At 44.4% G+C, this 11,840-nt stretch overlaps 2 protein-coding genes across 2 annotated transcripts; both read left to right on the forward strand.

Annotated features, from left to right (window-relative positions):
* On the forward strand, positions 4,976–8,182 carry LOC18787261 (LRR receptor-like serine/threonine-protein kinase FLS2). Its single transcript, XM_020558412.1, has 2 exons — positions 4,976–6,320; positions 6,393–8,182. The coding sequence occupies exons 1-2, from the start codon at positions 4,976–4,978 to the stop codon at positions 8,123–8,125; spliced, it is 3,078 nt and encodes a 1,025-aa protein (XP_020414001.1). The 3' UTR covers positions 8,126–8,182.
* On the forward strand, positions 8,396–11,762 carry LOC18787291. The gene is made up of 8 exons (XM_007218936.2): positions 8,396–8,919; positions 9,170–9,309; positions 9,419–9,518; positions 9,629–9,727; positions 9,869–10,216; positions 10,633–10,725; positions 10,830–11,036; positions 11,251–11,762. Exons 1-8 carry the CDS (start codon positions 8,575–8,577, stop codon positions 11,509–11,511), a joined length of 1,593 nt encoding a protein of 530 aa, XP_007218998.1. The 5' UTR covers positions 8,396–8,574; the 3' UTR covers positions 11,512–11,762.

Genomic DNA, 11,840 nt, shown 5'->3' on the forward strand with positions numbered 1-11,840 from the left:
TTGAGGTGGTCTCCACGCTTGGGAGCTTTGACCAGCATATCATCCACGTAGACTTCCATGGTTCTGCCGATCTGCTCCTTGAAAATCTTATTCACGAGCCTTTGATAGGTTGCTCCAGCGTTCTTCAACCCAAAGGGCATGACCTTGCAGCAGTAGGTCCCTATCTCGATGATGAAAGAGGTCTTCGCCTTGTCATCGTCGTACATCATAATTTGATTATAGCCGGAGTAGGCATCCATGAAGCTGAGCAGCTGGTTGCCGGAAGTTGAATCCACGAGCTGGTCGATCCTCGGCAATGAGAAGTTGTCTTTAGGGCATGCTTTGTTGAGGTCGGTGTAATCGACGCACACTCTCCATTTGCCCTTTTCTTGTTTTGCCACCAGAACAACGTTGGCCAGCCATTCTGAGTAGGAGACCTCTTCAATAAATCCGAAGCGAAGTTGCGTCTCTTCTGCACCACGGGCTTGCTGGCAGGGTTGACATGGAGGCGGTGGCAGATGATGTTTGGGTCGATGCCGCGCATGTCAGATGGTGACCACGCGAACATGTCTTTGTTGTTTTGGAGGAAGGTGGTAAGCTCCACCTTCTCGTCTGGGCTTAGGCACGAGCCGATCCGCGCTTTCTTGTCTGGCTGGTTAGGATCGAGGGGTACTAACTCAACGTCTTCCTCAGGCTTCCAACCTTCTTCAAGGGAACCTTCCGGGTGGATTCCCTCATCTCGATCCTTCTTGTTTGGATTCTGGCGCGAGCCGATCTGCGCTTCTTTGTCTGGCTGGCCAAGATGATGGGGTACTAACTCAACGTCATCCTCAGACTTCCAACCCTTTTCAGGGGAGTCTTCCGGGTGGATTCCCTCGCCTTGATCCTTCTTGTTAGGATTCTGGCGCGAGCCGATCTGCGCTTCTTAGTCTGGCTGGCCAAGATCAGGGGGTACTAACTCAACGTCATCCTCAGACTTCCAACCCTTTTCAGGGGAGTCTTCCGGGCGGATTCCCTCGCCTTGATCCTGGCTCATTAATTGCTATTGTGGGGTAGCAGCTCCCTTCTCGTTCGAGCTTGCTTGTTTGCTAGGAGCGCTTCGTGCCTCGTTGGCAGCTTGCATTACTAGTGTGAACTGCAACTGCTTGCTCTTCTTGAGTCCGTGAGCTGTGCATCTCCTTGCCATGGCATGGTCACTATTGATCTGCCCGATTCCGCCTCCAGGGATGGGGTAGCGAATCTTCTGGTGTAGAGCAGATGTGATGGCCTCGATCTTGCTGATTCACGGACGGCCCAAGATTCTATTGTATGAGGAGATCTCGTCGATGACCATGAAGGTTTACGAGCAGACCACTGGGGTGAGTGGACGTTAAGGTTGATCATTCCAACAGTGATTGATGTGGCCCCATTGAAGCCGGTGAGCGACCTGGCAAGTTTGCTAATCTTGGGCTCCAATCCTATCTGTTGGATGACAGATAGTTGCAGGATGTTGGCTGCGCTGCCCTCATCCACATGAACTCGCTCAATCACAGCTTGTTCAATCTGAATGCAGATGACTAGGGCGTCATTATGCGGCAGGTCAAGCCCGATCAAGTCTTTCTTCTAGAAACCAATTATGGGTGTATCCATGATGACTGGTACTCATGTTGTGACTTGGGAGACATAGGTCGCCTACGCAATCTTCCTCTTGCGCTCCTTAGTGGTCAGCCCGGACTCCTGGGAGTCAGCTAGAATGGTGTTGATTCGAATGACCTTTTGGGGAGGTTCCTTGGCAGCCGCATCACGATCCTCGATCTGTTGAATGGCCTTCTTTGCGACGAATTCTGTGCAATGACCTTCTCTGACCAGCTCCTCAAGATGTATTTTCCAAGCGTTGCAGTTGTTGGTGTAATGACTGTGCTCCCCGTGGAATGCAGTATTTACTGGTGTCCCTCTTAGATGGGTCTCCCTTCATGGGTGACGGTCTCCTCACCCACGGCTTGTCCTTCACTTGAGCCAGGATCTGATGAATTGGGATAGCGAACTCAGTGAAGGTCCCTGTTTCTGAGCTTCCCTCTCGGGGCCGCGATCTGCGCTTATCTCGGGCTTTTTGCTCGAACTGGTTGCTCTTTTGGCTTGCCTGCTTCATCGGGTGATCAACTTGCTTGCTGGCTTTCTTTGCGGCGATTCGATCATCGTCCTAAAGTGCGTAGCGTTCTACCGTCACGAACACTTCTGCCAAGGTTTGACTTGGCGTTATGGCCAGCTTCTGGTATAGCTCGTGCTCGGTTGGCAAGCCCTTCTTGAAAGCTGAGGATGCAACTTGGTCATTGCATCCTATGATGTTAGCCTTTTCAGCCTTAAACCGTCTCAGGTAGTCTCGTAGAGACTCGTCTGGCTTCTTGCGCAGGTTGAACAGATGGTCTGCATGCTTTCTGACCGTCTTGTAAGAGTTGTACTCCTTGGTGAAGATGAGGGCCAACTCCTTAAAGTTTCCTATCGACGCGGACGGTAGAGTGTGGAACCAGTCTTGAGCTGCTCCTCGCAGGGTCATCGCGAACACTTTGCACATCAGGGCATCATCTGCCTTATACAGGATCATGGCGCTCTTGAAGTGCCTCAAATGACTCTCAGGGTCAGAGTCCCCCTTGAATGGAGTGATAGATGGTGTTGTGAACCGCTTCGGTGGAGGAGCTCGTTCCACTTTGTCGATAAAGGGAGAGCAGTCAACTCGATCAATTTCCTTATGCAGGGCCTCCTCCGTGCTTCCTTTAAGTTGGAGAGCTTGGAGTCGGTCATTTACTAGCTTCTCGACGTCCTCTGCTCGCAGGACTGGAGTCTCTGGCCGGCGTCTTCGGTACCTCGAGCTCGACCAGTTAACTTCTTCCTCGGTTCCCAAGGGTCGATCTCCTTGGGTGTTCTGCCCGTAGGGCAGATTAGGAGATTGAGGTTGTGAGGATTCCTCTACATCTTGTCGCCGCGTGTTGGTCCTCGAGCAGGTTGGTGGGCGTCGATCATCATCTTCTGCCCGCAAGGAGGGTCGCTCAGGTCGACGTCTTTGGTGTCTCGAGCATGACTGGCTAACTCCTTCCTCGGTTCCTAAGGGTCGATCCCCTTAGGTGCCCTGCCCGTGGGGCAGATTAGGAGATTGAGCTTGTGAGGATCCCTCTACAGCTTGCCGCCGCGTGTTGGCCCTCGAGCGGGTTGGTGGGCGTCGGTCGTTGCGCTCGTCACGCGACTGCTCACAAACTCGAGCTCCTTGTGGGCTCAAGCGGGCGTGGACATTAGACTGTGGGCCTAGCCTCTCAGGCACATTGGTCCTTGGTTCTAGCCCCGAACGGCTTAGAGTACGGCTCGCGGCTGTCTCCGTCTCATCTGCTCGATCGCGATCTCTCCTCTGCCGGTTTACCCTTGTCTGACCAGCTTGGGACCTCTCGAACTGCTCGCCGGCATGCTGGTGTGCCCTCCTCTCCTCGTCACGGGGTCCAAGATTAGGGCCTTGATTCAAGTTGATCTGCTTGAGTAGCTGGCCAATCAGGTTGTTTTGATCATCGATCTTCTGTATGAGTTAGTCGACCCGTGAGTTAAGGTCCACCTGACTGCGCGGGTCAAGTAGAGTGTTGTGCATCGGGCCCAATGACATATGGGCTAGGGCTCCATTAGACGCGTCCACAGGTGCATATGTCAAGTGTGATCGCAAAGGAGGGAGAGAGTGGATCTGCTCCAAGACTGGGACGACATCGGAGTAGCCATGGGGCTGAGCAGCAAATCCGGCAGTTGAGTGTTGTGGCTGCTGCTGTGCTCCGACGGCAGGACAGCGAGGCAGAGCAGCTCCGGTAATCGGCGCTGGCAACTGCAAGGCTGTGGAGGTCCCAGGGTCATGTGACGGCTGTTCTGCAATTCCAGCAGCTGAAGGCGGCTGCAAAGCACTAGAGGACGACTGCAAGGTGTTGGCAGCCACGATTCTGTGCGGTTGCATTGAGGTTTCCACCACGAAACCATGAGATGGGCCCATCATGGTGGCGTTACTCTTCGTACGTCTTGTATCAACCATGGTTGTTTGAAAAAAAATGTGTGAAAGATGAATTTGGAGCACGCTTTGAATATATCTCATGCTCTCAATGAAAGCACCAATTTGTAGGAGCAAATTTCCCCACGAGAATATTCGTCCAAGATTCCTTCGTCTTCTCCGCCTCTCTTTCTCCCTGCAAAACAGATCGGAGTAAAAGGACCACACCCGGGGGGTGTTGGCCAAAAGCCCTCCGATACCTAAGTTAGGTAGGGTAATTCAAGGAAAACCGGGTAGCCGGAGCCGTGTGTGGTGGCCGGAGCCTTGTGTGAGAGAGAGAAAGAGAGGAGGTGGCTAGGGTTTTTGAGAAATAACTTATGCGGAGTTTCAGTAGGAATTTAGACGTACCTCATCCTTGTGCGTAACCAAGTATTTATAGTGGCCTTGGAGAGGTTGGTGGGGTTGGTGTAGTTGGTGAGGTTGGTGTGGTTGGTGTAGTTGTTGAGGTTGGTATGGTTGGTGAGGTTGGTGTATTTAGGGATTATGAATTTGACCGAATCCCTAATTAAAGCGAGGATCAAGTAACCCGCAATTTGATTAGGTAATTCCCAATTAGGTTAGGTAACTCCCAATTAGGTTAGGTAACTCCTAATTAGGTCAAATAATTCCCAAATTGATTGACCTAATTATTTGACCTAGAATTTTAATTTAATTAGGTTCCCACAAATGAACTGGCCATTTTCCTCACATTTGGTCGAGAAAGCACTGTTTTCAACTCCAGTGCTGGTCAAATTTTCATGTTCGTTAACCCAAAATTTCCTCTTCCCCGACCTTTTAACATTGTCAAAGATTCAACGAGTCTGACTGTAATTAATTTGATAGGGATGGATTTAGAAAAAGTCTCTGCCGTTGACCTGCGTTGACCCTCCTCCGCTAGTATATATAGCACTACTATGGATGGCTCATTGTTCATACACATAAGTAACGTACATCATATAACTAAGCTTTATGGAGGGGACCATGAGAGCTGTTTTACTTCTGATTAGGTTTCTAACTATTGCAACCACTACAGTCAGTATTGGTTTATGCAATGGAAATATGGCTGGCCCTTGCAATGAAGGTGAAAAACAAGCACTTCTGACTTTCAAGCAACATCTTAAAGACCCTGCAAATCGGCTTTCGTCATGGGTTGGTGAAGAAGATTCCAACTGTTGTAATTGGACTGGAGTTGTCTGTGATAACTTAACGGGTCACGTACTCGAGCTCCACCTTGGTAATTCCAACTCCTTATTGAACTCCAACACTTCCTTGGGTGGTAAGGTAAGTCGTTCTTTGCTCAGTCTAAAGCATCTGAACTACTTGGACTTAAGCAACAATGACTTTCAAGGAATACAGATTCCTAAATTCTTTGGTTCTCTTATAAGTTTAAGATATCTTAACCTCTCAAAAGCAGGGTTTGAAGGAATAATTCCTCATCAGCTGGGAAATCTCACGAGTCTACGCTACCTCTGTCTTGGTGATTACAAGCTGAAGGTTGAAAACCTTCAATGGGTTTCTGGTCTCTCTCATTTGGAACATCTGGACATGAGTTCTGCAGATCTTAGCAAAGCATCTGATTGGTTGCAAGTCACGAACATGCTCCCCTCTTTGAAAGAGTTACATTTGTTTGGTTGTGGACTCTATCACATTCCCTCTCTACCTTTGATCAATTTCAATTCACTTGCCATCCTTGACCTTTCTGCTAACGTATTTACTTCTTTGATGCCTAAATGGGTATTCAGTCTTAGAAATCTAGTTTCTCTTTCCCTCAATAACTGTGGTTTCCAAGGTCCAATCCCAAGCAATCCACAAAATATCACATCTCTCAGGGAAATTGATTTCTCATGGAACAATCTTAGTCTTCCAATACCTGCGTGGCTGTTTAACCACAAAGACCTTACTTCTTTGAATCTAGGATACAATTTTCTTGGAGGGACAATTCCAGATGGAATTGCAAATATGACTGGCCTTAAAGTTCTTAATCTCGAGACGAACCTCTTCACTTCTACCATACCTAAATGGTTGTACAGTTTTAGCAATCTTGAGTCCTTAATTCTTTCTGGCAATCACTTGCAGGGTGAAATTTTGAGCTCCATTGGAAACTTGACATCCATTGTTACTCTTCGCTTGAATGATAATCAGTTCGAAGGGAAGATCCCAAAGTCATTGGTAAAGCTATGTAAGTTGGTAGATCTTGATCTGTCAATGAACAACTTCACAGTTGGAAAGGCATCGGAAATCATTGAAAGCTTGTCCAGTGTGTGTCCTTCAGATCGAATGAAGTCTTTGTCGTTGAGGTATTGCAATCTTTCTGGTCATTTGACAGAGAAGATTAGAGATTTTAAAAACTTAAGCTACCTTGATCTTTCTGGTAATTCAATATCAGGTCCCATTCCAGTGTCCCTTGGAAATTTGTCATTCTTAGTGAAGTTAGACATCTCTGACAATCAATTCAATGGAACTCTTCCAGAAACTATTGGTCAGCTCAAAATGCTTACAAATTTGGATATATCTTATAATTCATTAGAAGGTGTGGTGTCTGAAGTTCATTTTACTTATCTTTCAAGATTGGAGGAGTTCAGTGCCAAGGGAAACTCAATGACACTGAATACTAGTCGAAGTTGGCTTCCTCCTTTTCAACTCCAACACTTGTACCTAGATTCTTGGCATTTGGGGCCTGAATTGCCTAACTGGCTTCAAGGACAAGCTCTGTTATGGACTCTAAGCCTGCCGAATACAGGAGTTTCAGGTATCGTACCGACTTGGTTTTGGAACTTATCTTCCCAATTAGTTTATTTGAATATCTCACACAATCAATTGTGTGGAGAGGTTCAAGATATGGTTGTTGGCCCTTCAGTGGTAATTGACCTAGGTTCTAACCAGTTCAATGGTTCATTACCTTTGGTTTCCTCCACAGTTCACATGCTAGATCTTTCCAATTCATCCTTTTCCGGATCTGTCTCCCGCTTCTTCTGCCATAATATGCACGAACCAAAACAACTCTTTCTTCTTCATCTAGGGAAAAATCTTCTCACTGGAAAAATTCCTGAATGCTGGATGAATTGGCAAAACTTGGAGGTTGTAAACTTTGAAGGCAACCATTTAACTGGGAACATTCCACGCTCCATGGGGTACTTACTAAACCTCAAATCGTTGCAGTTGCGAAATAATCACCTGTCCGGAGAATTACCTTCATCCCTACAGAACTGCACCAAGTTGTCAGTTGTTGACCTTGGTGGAAACAAGTTTGTCGGAAGCTTACCACTGTGGATAGGGAGCCTTTCAGATTTGCTAGTTCTGAACTTTCGTTCAAACAAGCTTCAAGGCAGCATTCCTTCTGAACTCTGTAATCTCATAAACCTCCAAATCTTGGACCTCGCAGATAACAATATTTCAGGAACAATACCAAGATGCTTCCACAAATTTAGTGCCATGGCCACATTGTCGAAATCAAACAGTCCGAATATTTTGTTGTACGACATTTATTCTTGTGGGAGGTACATAGTTGAAGCAATCTTGGTGACCAAAGGCAGAGAAGTCGAATACAGAGAAATTCTTGGATTGGTAACTAGCATGGATCTTTCCAACAACATTATATCTGGAGACATCCCTGAGGAACTGACCAGCCTCCTCCGTCTGCGAACACTGAATTTATCAGAAAATCTTTTGACTGGAAGAATTCCTTCAAACATTGGAAACATGAGACGAGTAGAATCTCTTGACTTTTCGATGAACCAACTTGATGGTGAAATTCCTCAAAGCATGACGAGTTTGACATTTCTAAGTCACTTAAACTTGTCCCACAACAACTTGACAGGACGGATTCCAGAAAGCACTCAGCTTCAAAGCCTTGATGAGTCTAGCTTTATTGGTAACAAACTTTGTGGTCCTCCACTCGAAGAGAAGTGCGGTGCGAAAAGTGTGATACCGGCAGCAGTTGAGCAAGACAGAGGATACAATCTGGTTGAAGACAAGTGGTTCTATCTGAGCTTGGGATTAGGATTCAGGTTTGGTTTTTGGAGTTTCCTTGGTTTCTTGCTCACTAACATGCCATGGAGCATTGTTTTTTCAAGATTCTTAAATAGGATAGTACAAAAGATTTATGGTGTAATTTGTTGAATAATTATTCTTTTGTTCCAAATGTTATCCTTTTGTTTGGTTTTGTAAATTTTTTTTTCTTTTGGCCCTCATAAAATTGAAAAGAAAAAAATAATTATTTAGTAATAGTTATTATATTGTAAATAAATATGAAATATTCCTTTCATTTGAAGTGCCCAAAAATCCGTTACACATTGCATTAGGACTTTGGGGAGGGAAAAGATATAAATGACATCAATAAAACCCGCCATGACGGTTCGGATAACAGCCTTTTGCGACTTTATGAGTTTCTTTGCTAATACCAACATGAAACCATTAATGACATCATCATAAATTATAACAGTAAAATAATGAGGCATACAGAATCTCCAATCCAAGCCCAGCGATCCTTCTTCCTCCATTGCAGCGTCTGCTTCTTCGCAGATGCCAAACCCTAAACCCAAACTCTCCTCTCCCCAACCACAACCACAATGTCGTCGTCGTCGTCGTCGTCTCTCCCCAAAACCCCATACTCTCCCCCCTCCCCTCCTCCCTTAGACAGCTCCGACGCCGACCGCCGCCTCCGAGAGGCCGAGGACCGCCTCCGCGATGCCATCGAGGAGCTCCAGCGCCGCCAGCGCTCCGCCGCAGCTCGTGGGCCCCAGCACCTCCCGCCTTGCTACCACGCCAGCGACGAGTCGTGTATCGCCCACGCCATTGGCAATCTCTGCCAGAGCTTTCTCTTGTCGTATGGCGTACGAGTCGGAATTGGCATCCTTCTTCGCGCTTTCAAGCTCGCCCGCAGACAGTCGTACTCTTCACTCCTCGATCTCAAGGTATGGATTGGCAGTTTTTGTAATTACTCTGCATTTTCGTACCCGATTGTGTTCCTTCCTCTTGGAGATGAATAGTGATAAGATTGGGTCCAAATTGTTCAATTAGCGACAGTGAATGTGGATTTCTCTTGCAAATTTCAGATAGGATACTTGTGAAGGATTGAAATTGTATGCTTTTGGAATGCCTATAGTCTATAGGTTGTTGAAATGGTAAATGATTGATTTTTGTTTCTTTTTTGTTTTACTACAGCAACTAGTCTCAGAAAAAGATCTCATTGTAAGAGAAGAAGCATGCCGAATTGGTTTATTTTTTGGTGGCTTTAGTGGTTCTTATCATGCTCTTAGATGCTTGTTGAGAAAGTGGAGAAAGAAAGAGACACCATTTAATGCGTGAGTTTTCTTCTTTATGTCCGTGTATGTGTTTCTGCGTATATGCATTGAAATGTTTTGAAACTGTTATTCCTTATATATGACTTTGTTTAAGGGGATGATGGAGCAGAATTTTAGCAGGTTCAGTTGCTGGTTTGTCTATTTTAGCGTTAAATGACTCAAACCGAAGGCGCACACTTTCTATGTACTTATTGGCCAGGCTAGCCCAGGTAAATTAATGTATATTGTGATTGTATCTCTATAGTAGTTTTTCAAAAGTATGTGAAATGAGGGTTTTATTGGTCTTTCCTATCTTTTGACATTTCTTTTCCGTCATCAGTGTGCTTATAATTCTGCGAAGTCTAAGAACAAGTTTCACTTTTGGGGAAGCCATTGGAGGCATGGGGATTCTCTACTTTTTTCAATTGCATGTGCACAGGTAACATTAGTCTCTGTTTTTTTGTTGAGCTTGTAGTCTGTCATGTTCGCCAAATCCTTTTGACTCTCTCTCTCTCTCTCTCTCTCTCTCTCTCTCTCTCACGCTGTCCAAGATTGTAATTATTTTAAAATTATGTTTCAGGTTATGTATGCTTTTGTAATGCGTCCTGAGAGCTTGCCAAAATCTTATCAAGAATTTATCCAGAAAACTGGGCCAGTTGCACAGCCTGTGTACAAGGCTATAAGGGAATGTTGTAGAGGTTACCCTGTGGATATTGCCTCACTATCTGATTACTTGTCTGAGAGAACGAAATCTGACTCTATAAAGTTGGAAGAGTATCCATCCATATTTCCTTGTTCTGTTATTCATCCAGACACAAATTCTTGTTTAGCTCACAATGCAATTGCAACATCAGCTACCTTTAGGAAAACGTTTCCACTTTACTTCTCTTTGACATTTGTACCATTCGTTGTTCTCCGCCTGCAGAAGGTAAAGTCTTCGAACTTGTTATTTATTTCATTTTTCTATATGATTTTGCTTCTTTAACAATGACTATGTCTGAGATGCTGCAATTACCCATCAGTTGCATTTGACCATGATATTGGATTTATTGCCATGCATGCACAATATCTTTTTCTTATATTTGTGCAATGGATATAATCTACTAAATATTTCTCCTGGATTGCTCTCTTTAGTCATGATTTCTTTTCATTGCTGATATTTGTATTATGTTGATTGCCAAGCCTTTTTACTTGTTTTTGGGAGTGAGAATTTTTGTTAATCAGGAGATTGTTGTAAACAAAAGAGGATAGTTAGGGAGCTGAATGTATGCTTCCTCAGTTTTCTTTTCTTTTTTGTTTTTAAGAAGTCTCTTTATATTAATTTTTCAACTTTATGCCCTTTAGTTCATGGAGGCCCCTGCTCGTACCTTTTTGGTTGCTCTTAAAGATGCTGTTCGCTCAACAACATTTTTGTCTGCTTTTGTTGGGATCTTTCAGGTAGCTTTTTTTCCTTTTTCCTTCTTTTTTTTTTTCGGTTTTGTACTTTTTCCTACCTGTATAATCTTCATGGCTACATTTTAATGTTTCTCATTTGGTGCTAGGGTGTCATATGTTTGCATAGAAAAGTTGCATCAAAAGACCACAAGCTTCTATATTGGATTGCTGGTGGAATATCTGCTCTTTCAGTTTTACTGGAGAAAAAGGCTAGACGTGGTGAACTTGCTCTTTATGTTCTTCCGCGAGCAGGAGATTCTTTGTGGTATATCTTAGTAAATCGCCACCTGCTTCCAGATATTAAGAATGCTGAGGTACTATTTTATTACCATGCCACTTATCCCTCAACTTTGATCTTCTACTCACCGGTGAAAAACAGATGTTATTTCACTAACCGTTGGATCAAAATTTAAGTTTTGATATTTACTTCATTTTTCTTTCTTGTTGACTTTTGATTAAAAAAGTAGTTGCTTTAGAGTGGAGGGAAAGATAATTGAAAGTAGGTAATTCTTTTTTGAATGGTTACAGGTGTTTTTGTTTTGTTTGTCTATGGGAGGAATCATGTACTACTTGGAACATGAGCCAGACACTATGGCTCCATTTCTCAGGGGTCTGATCCGTCGGTTCCTTGCTAGCAGAATAAGCAACCCTGTCTCTGCGTCCAATAGGAGTTCCTCCTACACATATTTGCAGAGTCTTGATGCCATGAAGAAGCCGAAGCTCTTAGATAGTCGTCGTACTGAATCACCTTCCGAGAAGTATAATCTTGAATCAATACCGGGGCTGTGAAGGGTGGAGACTCCCCTGCTCCCAATTTTTTTTTCCTGGGAGTTTCAATAAATAATATGTATTGGGACTCGACAATGTTAAAATTTTCGCTTGTTAGCTTTATAAAGATAAAAAAAAGCAAGTATTTCATTTTTTGTCTCATTTTCTGTATGGTGTTTTGTATAAAGTTGAAGTTGTGCATTGATGTACTTGATTTTGAAGACGAGAACTACAATGGAAGGCAGTTGCCAATTTTTTTAATAGAAGATATATACCATTCCATGTTTGTTTCTAATTTCTAACCTTTGACCCTGTTGAGAAGGACACCAATATTGTAGGATACACGCAAC

The sequence above is a fragment of the Prunus persica genome, chromosome G2, assembly GCF_000346465.2.
Source record: "Prunus persica cultivar Lovell chromosome G2, Prunus_persica_NCBIv2, whole genome shotgun sequence".
NCBI classification, from domain to species: domain Eukaryota; kingdom Viridiplantae; phylum Streptophyta; class Magnoliopsida; order Rosales; family Rosaceae; genus Prunus; species Prunus persica.